General features: G+C 41.0%; 1 protein-coding gene across 2 annotated transcripts in view; it reads right to left on the reverse strand.

Moving 5' to 3' along the window:
* LOC142102378 (sodium- and chloride-dependent neutral and basic amino acid transporter B(0+)-like) overlaps positions 1-13,828 on the reverse strand; it is a 34,879-nt gene extending 21,051 nt beyond the window's left edge. Inside the window, exons 1-3 of one of the 2 annotated variants that reach the window (XM_075187224.1) lie at positions 13,650-13,828; positions 10,933-11,080; positions 8,713-8,844 (exon numbers count right to left, since the gene is read on the reverse strand). In XM_075187224.1, the coding sequence (XP_075043325.1) occupies positions 8,713-8,844; positions 10,933-11,080; positions 13,650-13,712 (343 nt within the window). In that variant the 5' untranslated portion in view covers positions 13,713-13,828. The remainder of the gene's footprint in view (positions 1-8,712; positions 8,845-10,932; positions 11,081-13,649) is intronic. The other variant, XM_075187225.1, reaches the window with a different exon arrangement.
* Between the last annotated feature and the right edge of the window lie 960 nt (positions 13,829-14,788).

Raw genomic sequence — 14,788 nt, forward strand, 5'->3', positions numbered from 1 at the left:
CCTAAAATTTATAAAAATGTGCTTAGCAATTAAAAATGAAAAACATTTGAAATGATTGCAATGGTAATAAAATGTGCAACTTAAACAGGAACAAGGGTCCTATACTGTTCCCATCTGTGACAAAGGCCCTTTTTACTCTGCCATAAAATAAGCCCTTCTGGGACGCACGTCAAATGCTCATAGGTACAGTATTATGACAATGTTTATAATGCATTATTGATATAGATTCCAACATAAGCCTCAAAGAGCATGAGAAATGTCACTAAGTGTCTGCCAATGATCTAAGTTGTTTCAGCCAGTGACATGATGCTTGTAAGTGATTCAATGTTGTTATATTGGGCATGTAAGGACAATATAAACTTGCTAGAACTAGTTTATCCAGTCTGGTGAATTTGTTCAGTAAGAAGATTGGCATTGTGAACCTAATAAATTCACTGTAGAACAAATATCAATTTAAGCTGCAGTTTGCTGTTGTAATCAACTCTGATATGCTAGATTCATATGAAGATAATAGGCACTAGTAGAAGTACCTTAGTAAGATGATACCAAGATGGGACACATATAACTCAGGAGCCTGAAGTACAAAGCATTACTTTTGTACACTACACATAAAAACACTAATTCAATGCTGGCAAATTACTGAGCAGTGGAGAAGGTTGCTATGGTCTGCAAACTTTCCTGGTCTGTAGTAGTGCTAAATATATACATATCTCCCAAAGGTCCCAGTTTGAAAGCACTGTCCCACCATCCCACAGGACGGCACATGTGTCTATAATGGGTCAATATCAAGTCTCCAGCGAAAGTCTTGAGTCTGGGTCAAACAGGAGCATTATTGTGAAGATCTACAGCACAACACAGCAACAGCAAACCTGAGATATGCACTAAATTCAGGATACACATTTCCATACTGTGCAAGCACACCAAAAATGTGAACCCATACATCTGTATGACTTGCATATCATTGACTTGCATCTCTTTATGCCTGGAGAGGCAGAATGGAAGGTCAGGGGTAGGCAAGTGTAGCCCTAGTATAGTAATGACTTGTTCACATCAATGCAATACAATTACATGTGGACGCATCTCCAGATATGCCTTTTCAGAGGCGTATCTCTTCCAGGTGCTGAAGGGCTGGTGCAAAAATTCGAATGATAATGATGACTACCAGCTACGCTATCTGGCCGCTGCAAAAAACAAAATACTTTCTGCGTTGTCCTCAAGGTTTGTGGTATGGAATAGGTGCGGCTAAAGTAGAAATCCTATATATCACATACTTGCCATCTCTCCCGGAATGTCCGGGAGACTCTCGAATATCGGGTAGGTCTCCCGGACTCCCAGGAGAGTAGGGTATCCTTCTGCATCTGCCCACTTCCTAGTGAAGGGGGCAGAATTAGAGCTGCAATGACACAATTCTTAGGGAATCGCTTCATTTTGGCTCTACACCACTGTAAAATGATGCGTATGTGGCATTATGTCACTTACCCAAAAATGGTGCACTTCGCCAAGCTCCGCCCCCTCTGCCCATGCCCCTGAACCATCATTAATTTGGCAAGTATGATATACCACACAGAACATTTTTTAATTAATAGGCCATTATATAACCCTGTTGTTTAACAATAGCTGAAAGTACCGTATTTCCCCATGTATTTGACGCTCCACTGTATAAGACGCACCTGTATAAATCATGTGAAAAAATTGAGAATAATGTTTATAGTCTTTTGCAGAGTAATTGGTGACTGCAGAAAACATTATCCTCAATTTTTTCACAGAGTAATTGTGCAGCGGGTACAGAGAGGAGAGACGGAATTCTAACCCTATTGCTAATTCTGCCTTACCCTGTCAGATGCTTCCTCTGTCCAGTAAAGTCTTCTTTCTTCTGTCCATTCTGATCCTGAGGCTAGGAAGCTGCTTACTGTCCTCTTCGTGATGACCATATGTCCAATCAGAACTTTGACAAAGTCCTGATTGGACAAAACGCCAAATGCAGAAACCGGAAGTGTGTGTTCCAACTGCGGTTCACTCACCACATCCGGTCATCGAGAAGAGGACGGTAAATGACTTTCCAGCATCAGGATCAGAATGGACAGAAGAAAGAAGACTTTACCGGACAGAGAAAGCATCTGACAGGGTAAGCGCTACTACCACTGTATGAGACGCACCCAGTTTTTAGACCCAAAATTTTGGGGAAAAAGGTGCGTCTTATACTTGGGGAAATACTGTATATCACATATTTCCTGCTTAGTACATATAACAGTACTACAATTGTTTTATAGTATAAATTTAGTGTGAACGTTTAGGCTAGATGGCAAAATTAGTTTTAAATCTTTATCTAGATAACACAACATTAAAAGACAACCTGAAGTATGACATATCATCAGATAGAATAGATAATGTAGCTATTTTGTATTCATCCCAACTAGATCTGAGCATTCACTCTAAGGGTAGACTTTGGGGTTTCTGACACTAAGTGGTTTCTCTCACAAAGTGTAAGGAACAGCTAAATGCACAGCTGAACAAACTGGGAACAACCGCTGATACCTGCCAGTAACAAACTTCACCTGCTGCAGCTGCCACTCCACTGCTTATTTCACTGTTCTGGACATTGTAACTTGGCAATTATATCTTTCAGTTCTCTCTTTATTTCCTTGCTTCACTCTCACCATCCAGCTACTCAAATGCTGCTCTCTCTGTGACCCGCTTTCACTTGCTACTTCTGCTTTCCACAAACTCTCTCACCTCTACTTTCACACCCCTTCTCTTCTGCCCCTGTCTCTTCACTGCTCTCCTGCCACGTATTCCCCCTTCCACACTATTTCTCCATTGCCTTTATATTCACTGCTATTAACTCTACGATTTGCTTCTTTTGTCTCTCATTGCCCCTCCCTGTAGAATGTAAGCCCTCACAGATCCTCTACCCTATGTTTGTATCTGTCACATGTCTTCCCACGCTCCATCCTCCTGTTCCTGTTTCTGCCTTGTTACACTGAATTGTTGTTGTATGTCATGCAATTTGTTTTGTTAATTGCATCCATGCATATATTATTCTGTGTTCTTTGTACCCATTGTTCTTATCTGTATGTACTTATCTAATGCTGTAATTTTGTGGTATGTTCCAGCCTCTTATTTTAGGCAGTGGGGGAGCCTTCTGACTCCTTATAAATAAAAGTAATATTATTATTGTTATTATTATTATTATTTTTGCCTCAGTAATCAGTATGGTAGTATGTACATATAGGATAAAAGCTAAAACTGTATGCTGAATCAGAATTATTATTGAACGGGAGCTAAATTTAATAGTGTCAGAGCAAAGAGGCCACATACTCAAATGGTTAAAACAAACCTTTTATAAAGAAAACTACAAAGCCGATAAAATGTTGGTTGCCGATTGAGATCCTGACATGATGGTCATAATCTCCTTGCCATAAAAACTCCCTCTAATACACTCACTTATGGCCAAAATGCCCTTATAGATGGAATTCCATAAATATTGCTCCAATTTGTATAATCTTCTTCCTCATCCTGATGTCCCCCTGTCTTGACTGAACAAAATATCAATGATCTTCTAGCAAGAGTATATCTCCCACAACTTTCCTGACATACCACAGCACAACTAAGTGATGAAATCACAACTGAAGAAATAACTCAAGTGTTCAAGGACCAGAAATTTGGCAGATGCCCTGGCCCTGAAAGATTCTCGGCAGCCTACTACACAAAAATTTGAGGATTATCCAGTCCCCCACCTTCACTCCCTGTTCAACACGGCCCTCCAGGGCCCTTTCCAAACACAATGCTAAAAGCAAGAATCACAGTCATCCACAAGGAGGGAAAGGACCCAATATTTGGTACAGGCCCATATCAAAAGACACAGACTCCCCAAGTCTTTGACGGAACTCTGGATTCCTGAAGATCCATGGTTCTTCCAACTTTCCGGTATACCTGAGAACCTAAAATATTCAACACCATTTGTTTCCCATGTAAATGCAGCTGCCAAATCAGTGGAAGCAGGCAGACCCTCGCATCTGGCAAGTTGCATGCATGGAAAATTTCACTTATTACCTCCATGATAAACCAGACCTCTTTACTCAGTTATGGTCCCCTCACACCTAGAACCCGATCATCACACACTAAAGTTTTACCCTTATTTTCTGAGCTGGACCTCTTCTCAAATGGAAACATAGACCACTGAGTTCCTCCAATAGCATCCATATTTTAAGACATTGTTCTGTCTTGTGTATCTGGCATTTTTATTACATTATTAGGTTGTGTACAAATAGGCTAATGCCACTTATGCATTGAGTACTAACATGTCCACTTAATGCTTGCATATCCTGCACTTACTACACGCCAGTGCTCAAAGTGGGGCGGTATGTGCCAGTAAGGCATACTGGCACTTCTTCTCCCCACTTCATTTAAGCTGCACGAATGCTCTGCTACGCTTGCAGATCATGTGTGCATTAGACTAGCAGCCGCGGTTACAGAGGCGGAACTAGTGAGTTGCGGAGCCAGGTGCAAATATTTGATTCCCCCCTCCTCACACATACACACAAAAATAAAAAATGTATAGTATTTTTTTTCCCCTCAAATTTCAAGTATAAGAAATATAAATATATATAATGTGCCCCTTCTGTATCACACTGTGCCCCTGGCCCCCTTCTTTATCACACTGTGTCCCTTGTCCATCACACTGTGTCCCTTCTCTAACACACTGTGCCCCTTCTGTATCACACTGTACCCCTTCTGTATCACACTGTGCCCCTTCTGTATCACACTGTGCCCCTTCTGTATCACTCTGTGTCCCTTCTGTATCACAAGGTGCCCCTTCTGTATCACACTGTGCCCCTGGCCCCCTTCTTTATCACACTGTGTCCCTTGTCCATCACACTGTGTCCCTTCTCTATCACATTGTGCCACTTCTCCATCACAGTGTGCCCCTTCTGTATCACACTGTGCCCCTTCTGTATCACACTGTGCCCCTTCTGTATCACTCTGTGTCCCTTCTGTATCACAAGGTGCCCCTTCTGTATCACACTGTGCCCCTGGCCCCCTTCTTTATTACACTGTGTCCCTTGTCCATCACACTGTGTCCCTTCTCTATCACATTGTGCCACTTCTCCATCACACTGTGCCCCTTCTGTATCACACTGTGCCCCTTCTGTATCACACTGTGCCCCTTCTGTATCACTGTGCCCTCCATCACAGTTTCCCTTTAATTACACTGTGCTTTCGTTCCTTTACTTAGCTTTTACTTGGCCTTCTTCTTCTTTTTCTCTACTGTCTTCTGTCTTCATGCTTGTGGCTCTCCTTTGAGCTGTTCCTCACTGAAAATACTGTGCGTGATGATGTCACACCAGATAGTGAGAAGTGAGCAGGGAGGAGAATGTCGGGTCCTGAGCGCTGCCGGATTGGCAATATATATATATATTTTTTTTTAATGGTTGCTGGATCATCCTAATGTAATGAGGGTAGGGGGGTGGGTCTGTCTTAATGTAATGAGAGGTGGACTATTAATTTAATGATAGACTGCGGGTGGGGGCTAAGTTTGGGGAGGAGGACTATTTATTAAAAGTGATTATGAATTATTTAATGTCACGGATGGTTGAGGGAAATAGGTATATTTATTTAATGTAAATGTTATAAATTTATTACCAGGGATGTTTGGAGGGAGGGAACTAGATGTATTTATTAAATGGGAACACTATTTAATATTGGGCTGATTGTGTGGGAATAGGCAATTTCTTAAATGTGTATGCTATTAAATTAACATCAGGGCTGGTTGGAGGGAAATAGGTCTGTTTACTAAGTGTGAAACTTATTATTTTAATTTAATTTAATAGGGTTGGTTACAGGGAGGGAGGCCTAATTATAAAACATGTGTGTTATTGATTTAACGCCGAGTTTTTCTATATTTCCTGTGCCTGTTTATTTTACAAATAGGGCACCAACATTCCAGAATCCAGATAAGCAGCACCTGAGCATAAGACACCAGCAGCCGCAGATAGTGAAAACTGCAAGAACAGGAAAGGTGACTTACTACTAAAAGCAAATAGCTATTTTTCTTTTTAAGTGGCCTAACATTTGACTTTGTCTTAGCTGATGTCAGGACCTTATAATTAGTATTATGTCCCATATTTAGCCTTTCGTCATTTTGGCTTAAAAGAAAACAACATTCCACCCACCCCCACCCACATATACATCTCTCTCTCTTCTGCACACTGGCTCCTTATTTAAAAAATATGGAAAAATGTAAAACATTTATTATATATTTCTGAATTTACAAGTGAGAGGCAAATAAAGGAGCTGGGGCAGGTATAGATAGATGGGAGCAAGGGGCAAAGAAATAGTGAGAAAATCAGGGGATAAGTAAGAGGGTGAGAGGAGCAGGGGGTGAGGCACAGAGGAGAGGAGGTGGGGGGGAGAGAGGGAGTTCCCTTGGATGATGATAGGGTACATGAACAGAGTGGATAAATAACAGATAAGGGAAAGTTGAAGGGTCACAAGAGACATAAAGGAGAGGTGAAGAAACAGAACTGGTGGAGGACACAGAGTGGGAAGCCTTGTATTATTTAATGTGTTTTACATTGTACTATATAGTGTAAAAATGCATCTTAAATTAATTTTACAATATCAAAACCCCCAAAATCTCCTGGAAACCTATGTGGCCCCTAGACTTTCATTTAAAAGTTCCATCGTCCACTTCTAAATTCCAACTTCTAAATTCTACACACATTAGTATGTCTGATGTAAGTGTGAGGAACTTACTTGGGTGTAGCGCATCCAGGGGGTCCCTCGGCATTTGAATGGAGTGTCCGACGGCGCCTGCGGGGATGACCAGGAGGGGGAGCCAATCAGCTCTCCCCGCTCGTTCGTTTAAACTTTGGCGCCGCAGAGGGCCAATCCGTACTCGTGGCGGCATCAAGCAGAGATACGCTGACGTCATTGGGCGTCACGCACCAGCGTCTATTTAAGGAACCTGCGCCGGCCCCATTTTGTGCAGTCGACGGCGGAGAGATTCTAGAGAGGATGTCGTGGAAGCACAGAAGACGGACAGCAGCAGCAGACCAGCTTTGGAGACAGAGAGCCCTTGTTAGGGATAGGAACGACTCTGTCCCCTGAAGACCCGGCGAGTGCAAGCACAGAAGATGGTGGGAGCACGGTGAGGACAGCGGCAGAAAGAGGACTTACGTGGAGGTGGTAAGAGGCACTCCCGGAGCATGTAAGGTCTTGCAAGGCACCCCTTCTCTGGGGCCCACACCCGCACCTGGCATATACTCTGTTAATAAAGTCTTTCCTTCTAACACTGGGAGGTCGGCCCGTTCCACATACCAGGCGCTAGGCCTGATCCTCCCGTTAAGTGGCACTTTAAGTATCACTGGCATATCATAGGGCACTAGGCCCCATAGCTAGGAAGGGGCAAAGTCCCTTATGTATTAGGGCATAAGGACAATGGTCACAGAGGCTTACTCACACCAAATAGGAAGGAGTAGTGGTCCCCTCCAAGAATTAACCTGTTAGTGGATTTTGCAGCTGTTTGGAGCTTCAATCTGTACTTCCAGGTTTTACAGTGACCAATCAGTAAAGTACAAAATCTCAGTACTTGTACCGGTATCAAATAGTAATTGTCAGGCTTGGAGGAAAGCATGGTGGCTTAGTGGTTAGCACTTCTGCCTCACAGCACTGGGGTCATGAGTTCGACTCCCGACCATGGCCTTATCTGTGTGGAGTTTGTATGTTCTTCCTGTGTTTGCGTGGGTTTCCTCCGGGTGCTCCGGTTTCCTCCCACCCTCCAAAAACATACTTGTAGGTTAATTGGCTGCTATCAAAATTGACCCTAGTCACTACCTGTCTGCCTCCCTCTCTGTCTGTCTGTATAAGTCTGTCTGTGAGTGTGTGTCTATATTAGGGAATTTAGACTGTAAGCTCCAATGGGGCAGGGACAGATGTGAATGAGTTCTCTGTACAGTGCTGCGGAATCAGTGGCGCTATATAAATAAATGGTGATGATGATGATGATGGTAAGTTAATTGGCTGCTATTAAATTGCCCTTAGTCTCTCTCGGTCTATGTGTGTGTGTATGTTAGGGAATTTAGACTGTTAGCTCCAATGGGGCAGGGACTGATGTGAGTGTGTTCTCTGTACAGCGCTGTGTATTTAGTGGCGCTATATATATAAATTATATATATTAATATATAGATTATGATGATGAAAGTTCTTGGGGGAAACATTCCCATGGTGGTTCCAGATTTTCGAGGGCATAATTACATATAGGAACTAAGACATACATTCTGAAATATAAATACATCTGCAACATATAAGATTTACAGGGGAAGTGCCACTGACATTCTTCCCGATGAGAGGGGATCCCAGATGACATAACCTTTATTAACAATGACCTGTACCCCACTCTTGTCACAAGTATTACAATATAACATCTTCCTAAAATCTGTGAGTTTCAATGTTATCACTTAAGTATTTATTAGGAGAATCTACTCAGTGTGCATCCTCTTCCTTTACAAAGTCACACAGCTTCTTGTAGAAGTTTTGTATCCTTATATTTTACATTATAATGTACTTTATTGTAATTTATTGTGCCATACTTTCACATTATAGCCAATTATAGTACTCATTTTATTGACCACTCACAGTTGATTAATGAGCCTGAAATAATTGAACAGGTAAATGACAAATAGTGAAATAAATGAGTAAATTCAGCCTTACCTTGGAAGAGTGGTGCAATCCTCCATATTTCAATAGGGCCCAGGCTGGCAAACTGCCCCAGTGAGCATTCTAGAAATAATAAAGGTAGGCCTGCCAGAGCCAGCATAATAATGTAAGGGATAAGGAATGCACCTAACAAAAGAAACAATAATTACATTGCTTTAATATAAAATGATTGCAATATATTTATGTTATACAATTTAATCATCCATTTTGGGAAGCTGTTTTCTTGGGATTGTATCACAAACCTACCAGACTTCAGTAGGGAATAGAAATCCCAGTTACAGTACAAACATTTCCTACTGTGTGAATTAACATTTTTTGAAAAATGTCAAGAGACGCAGCTGCTACCATCATGCTCAGTTGCTTTTCTTTTCTATAACAGCGGATTACCGCAAATATCTAATTGTCTACATTCCAGTTGTCTACCTAATAATACTGTCTACATTTCAATTGTTGACTTAATAGTACTGTCTACATTTCAATTGTCGACCTAATACTTCTGTCTATGTCATTATTGATGACATTGCAACCGTAACTCTATTATGGTGTCACCATATAAATGTCAATCATGTAACTGCCGAACATATGTATCATAACCCCCCCAAAGTTATCTGCTTCACTGTGCACAAAGTTTTATGCCTAGGTTTTCATTTTGGTAGTATGTTCTTATGATGTTTAAAATTGTATTAATTATTTATAAAATCAGGTTCTGGTTGGCAACTTTGAGTCAGGGGGCGAGACATGGCTCAGCAGCCCATTACTATAAGTAGACCGGACAGCCCAGTGACCCAGCCCAAGACAGCGAACTATGGGACCGGCCGGGGGGGCAGATGTGCCCCTGCCCTCCAGCCCAGCCTGCCCCTGTTCACAATGAAGATTTGTGGAGCCCCTGGAAAAAGGGCTGTACGTTCCTCCTGCCCTCTTACAGCCAGACTGAAAATTGAGGGGGGGGGGGGGGAGTGTTCACAAACCGCAATCCAGAACCCTACAACAAGGGCGTTTATTAATAGATGACAGTGCAGCTTTAGTGTTGGCAACATGAAGAGTAGATCTGACAAATTTAAAGTTATATACTAATTTGTGGAGTGTCCCAGAGCTTATTCTCTATGAGATTCTAGGTATATAAGATGCAGCAAGTACACAGAACAGTTGAACTAATTATTTAAAATGAGCAAATTCCTACAGGCTGTTCTTGAAATAAAAACAGCCTCAATGTCCCCTTATCTTCCAAACAGTGTATGTCCTGGCCCCATAGCAGAGTTTGGGTAGGTGCACGGCAATTCTGCTGTAACCTCCTGGGCCCTCACTTTGCTTTGAAAAAATCAGAGATGTGTCCTCTTAGCATGCGCGGCTGGCACGAGCACCCACCCCCCACTGCGCATACTCTCTTGTTTATTTTTTTATAGTGGTAGCCTTGGAGGGGGGTGATGATATGTGGGCCCCGGTGGTGTGGGGCATTGCCAGGTCCATCTAATTTTGGACCTGTAGCAGCCGCATCTCCTATACCCACTGTAATTCCGCCACTATGCCCACTGTCTTTGTAATGTTAAAAACATTAGTAATATATGTGTAAATGGATATGACACTAGAAACCATTGTCCATATCCTCTTGTTCTATTTGTTTGCTTTGAATGTGGGTAAACTCATCGTGAAGCCTATGCAAGGTGATTAATGAACCCCATTATATGGGACATATTTTAGAAACACAGTATAAATATATAAATAGCTCATGAGACAATAATCTCCATTTTCTGGTTAATGCACAGATTTCACTGTGGCTGTAAATGTAGTTGTGACCTTGGTGCATTGTTTCCAAAGTACACAGAAGAAGATATGATTGATCAATATTTAATTTAATTTTTTTTTTTTATTGATCAATGGAAAAGGTTTTAGATCAGAAAGGATTTGCTCACAAAAATATAATTTACATTGCATTATCTTAGTACCAACAGCATCCTGTTGCTGTAAATTAAATACCATAGATAGAAAGGTGTTTTCAATCCTTATCATCATCATCAGCAGCTAGTTATATAGCGCCACTAATTTTGCATTGTCTCTACTTTCTATACTGTTCCCAGTTTTATGGGATTAATCATTTATCTACTATTGGCAACACATTGATGAATGGCAAACTAAAATGCAAATAAAGTTTTTGATGGTATTAGTTGATATTGCACTTCTTGATATAAACCTCTTACAAATGTTGATTCACAGTACCTCCTCCATGTTTGAATGCAAGGTATGGAAATCTCCAGACGTTTCCAAGTCCCACCGCGTATCCTACTAAAGATAGGAGGAAGTCGGTTTTACTAGACCAGAACTCACGTTCCACGTTTTCATTACTGCTTGCAACACTCACATCATCCTGAAAATATAATGTGAGTTTATTGCATTTTAACTTAAACATGTTTATGACATCTATGCTGATTTTAATGAAAAGAATAACAGAAGTTATTTCATAGGGAGAAAATGATATTCTGTGTTTAGAAGGCAGTATATGCAGTATATTCATACCTGTTTAATGGAAGTTTTCAGATAATGAGATGGTGACAAACTGTTAACGTGTAACATTACAAACATTTTGTTTTGAACTTTCCAGGGTGTGTCAACTCTTGAATTTAATACCGATATTCATATCCTATGTATGTGCATATGTTCATATTCATTATACAATATACAGCATATAGAACAGGGCGGAGTCATTATGGCACAACGTGGCACCATGTTGTCTTCTCTGCATGTGCTACATTGTGCCATTTATCTCAAATAAACTTGCTATATCTATTGATATATCTATTTATAAATCATTCCTGCCTGTTTTTCCTACTTCACTTCTGGGAGATGTTGGATAGAAGGTAATTATAGAGAAGCAACACAATTCATACCATCAAGTGGGTGGGACAATTGCGCCATGAAGCCCCACCCATCCTTAGTAAACGGTGACACTCTGGGCCTGATACATCAAGGCAGGTATTTGCCGATTCTGAGCATATCGTACGCAAAATCACTTTGCGCATGCCCAGAACCGTGACATATGCCAGTAAACGAAATCCTATTTGCTCCGTTTTTTTTGCAAATTTATACTCCACATAGGTATTGGACGCATCGCTCATTTTGTGTAGTAGAACACAGCAGACCTACACCCGAATGAAACAACACACGTATCCCGAGATCTGAGCCTTGATGAATTAGAGTGTACGTAAAGATGAAATACGTGCGTTTTAATCCAAACTCAGGTTGCGGTCAGTATACGTCCCTTGATGAATCAGGCCATCTATGTTTACTAAGGTGGGTGTGGCTTGATGATGCAATTCTCACATATCCCCATCCACGATGCAGCAGGTAAGCGCTCTCTGGGAGAATTTCCTGCTCTCTCTGGAGCGTGGGAGGACTCCCCCTAATTCAAAAGTATCCTGAACATTTCAGGACAGGTTGCAACTATGGTATAAGCGAATGCACAGATGGTACACCTTTTGTAGACATGAGCTCAATTCCTGAGCATGGCCTTATCTGTGTGGAGTTTGTATGTTTTCCTCGTGTTTCCATGGGTGCTCTGGTTACCTCACACATTCCAAAAATATACTAGTAGGTTAATTAGCTGCTATTAAATTGATCTTAGTCTCTCTCGGTCTGTGTGTGTGTGTGTGTGTGTGTGTGTGTGTGTGTGTGTGTGTGTGTGTGTGTGTGTGAATTTAGACTGTAAGCTCTATTGGTTCATGGACTGATGTGAGTGAGTTCTCTGTACAGTGCTGCGGAATTAGTGGCACTATATAAATAAATAGATGATGATGATGACATGATGAGAGAGAGAGAGGGGAGGAGCTTGCCTGTTGCTTAACAGAGTTTACTTTATACTGCTAAAAAATGTAAGTAAATGTTTTTGGAAACATTATTGAATGGTAAAGAAAAGCAAATCTACTTTAGGAATAATAATAATTGGAGCATAGGGCATTATTCTACCTATGTTTTATTTTCACAGTGTAAGTAATTCAGCAACGTCTATTTCCAGTGGTATGACCTTATCAATGCATGGTATATTACTGCATGGCTATATGTGCTAATGACACTTTTTCAAGACACAATAGTCAAAATAAATCCTAGTGTGGATTTTTTCTCTTTAACGTAATCTAAACCAGGGGTGGAAGTGGAAATTTTGAAGGGAACGTATATAAATTTAGAAGTGGTGGATTGAGAAATTTAATGGGAATGAAAGTGAATGGATTTTAATAGGCTTACAAGGAAGGCAGTAGGAAAAGTGGGATATGGCGTCAGCGGTGCACAGAGGATTATCGGGGGAGGGGTTTCCCCCCCGCCGACCCCAAAAAAAAAACAAAACCCAGAGAGCGCATGCGCAGCAGCTCCGTTTCGCCAGCGCTGTCCTATACAGCAGCCGCGGCGCTGTCTAAGAAGCGTCTGCGGTGGTGCTGTATACAATACAGCACCGCCACGGACGCTTCTTTGACAGCGCCGCGGCTGCTGTATAGAACAGTGGCCACTTAGTTAGCGCAGGGTGGGGTTCTAGAGACTCAAAAACCCCCCCTGCGTGCGCCACTGGGCGTACCACCGTATACACCCCATGTCCACCACTGATCTAGACTAAATTGTGTAATTTCCACAACAATCTTTGTTTTATTAATTTCCCTTTCATGAAATGCAGATAGGCAAATGGATAAGGAAATATTTTAACATTTTCATTGGAGAGAATATTATATAGCAAAAGCTAAAAGTTTCCATTTGAAAGAAAACAAAACAAACATAACATTTTGGTGGTTTTTTTTTAAATCCAGGAAGGAAGGAAGGTTGTATTTATAGAATGCATAACACAGAAAGATACAAATCATCACCCAGATTAGATAAAGGGAATTAAATAAGTAACTGATCAGGGAAAATGCACCAAAAATGTAGAAACGATAAATTATTTAGAAATAACTTACATTACTTTGTGTCGATTTTTTCTGACAGCATTTCATAAATCCTGGTACGGATATATTTCCCATGTCCTGTATCAGATTGTGTTCTTAGTAAATCACTGTGTATCCTCTCTGTCTTTGAATGAAGTGAGATGTAAGCAGACACTATACTGTGTAATTAAGGATAGCAACAATTGACTCCCTGTGATTACTCAATGAAACTACTACAGCGTGCCCAGAGTGACTTTGTACAATAATTAACTATGCAAATATTTAGACTGTATGACTATATGGAAGCTTTCAAACCTATAAAGTTGCGTAATAGCTGAGTATTTATAGCTTCTAAATCAGGGATGTATAATTTGTCACTAGAGCCTATTAGCATAATTGGCAAATTAATATACTAGGGGCCCTTGACAGTGTGCAAGTCATAGGACTGACTCCACGATTCTTGTGTCAGGTTCCCTGGTTGCATTTTAATATACACAGCAAGCCTTACACTGAAAGTAATTGCAATTAACAGCAAGAGCATTGATCCAAATTCATTGCAATATATAGTAAGTCTTTCACACTAACATTACTTATGTCATGTAAAGGTAAAATTGAAAATCCAAAAGGAAATGCACTATCTGTCTGAACATTTTGCCAGTAGTAAATGTTCTTTTGTTTTTCTTTTGCATATCATGCACTTTTAAATGGGTTTCCGACTCCTTAGTAAGTGTCACATACGTGCACTGTTTTCCGTAAGAAGCTTGAACAGCATCTATTCTATGTGAAAGAACGTTATTTTAATTTTTAACGGTGTATAATAATAGCAACTTATATTATATATGTCATTTCTTTTTAAAGACCACTATACCTAAAACGTAAGTATGTACAGGACAGGGAAGGAGGGGGGGGGGAGGAATAAGCATGGAGAAGGTTAAGTTTATGCCTGGAAGGCTTTGAGGAACAGATGAGTTTTAAGTGCCCATTTGAAGGTGCACAGGTTAGGGGACGTTTGGATAGAGCAAGGGAGGTCATTCCAGTGGAGGGGACAGACTGGGAGAAATCTTGAATTCTGGAGTGGGAAGAGGTGACCAGAGTGGAGGAGAGGTGACGGTCATTGGCCGATCACAGGGAAAGGGCGGGAGTGTGAATGGAGGGAGAAGAGATGCATGGGT

Source organism: Mixophyes fleayi, chromosome 9 (genome assembly GCF_038048845.1).
Source record: "Mixophyes fleayi isolate aMixFle1 chromosome 9, aMixFle1.hap1, whole genome shotgun sequence".
NCBI lineage: Eukaryota > Metazoa > Chordata > Amphibia > Anura > Limnodynastidae > Mixophyes > Mixophyes fleayi.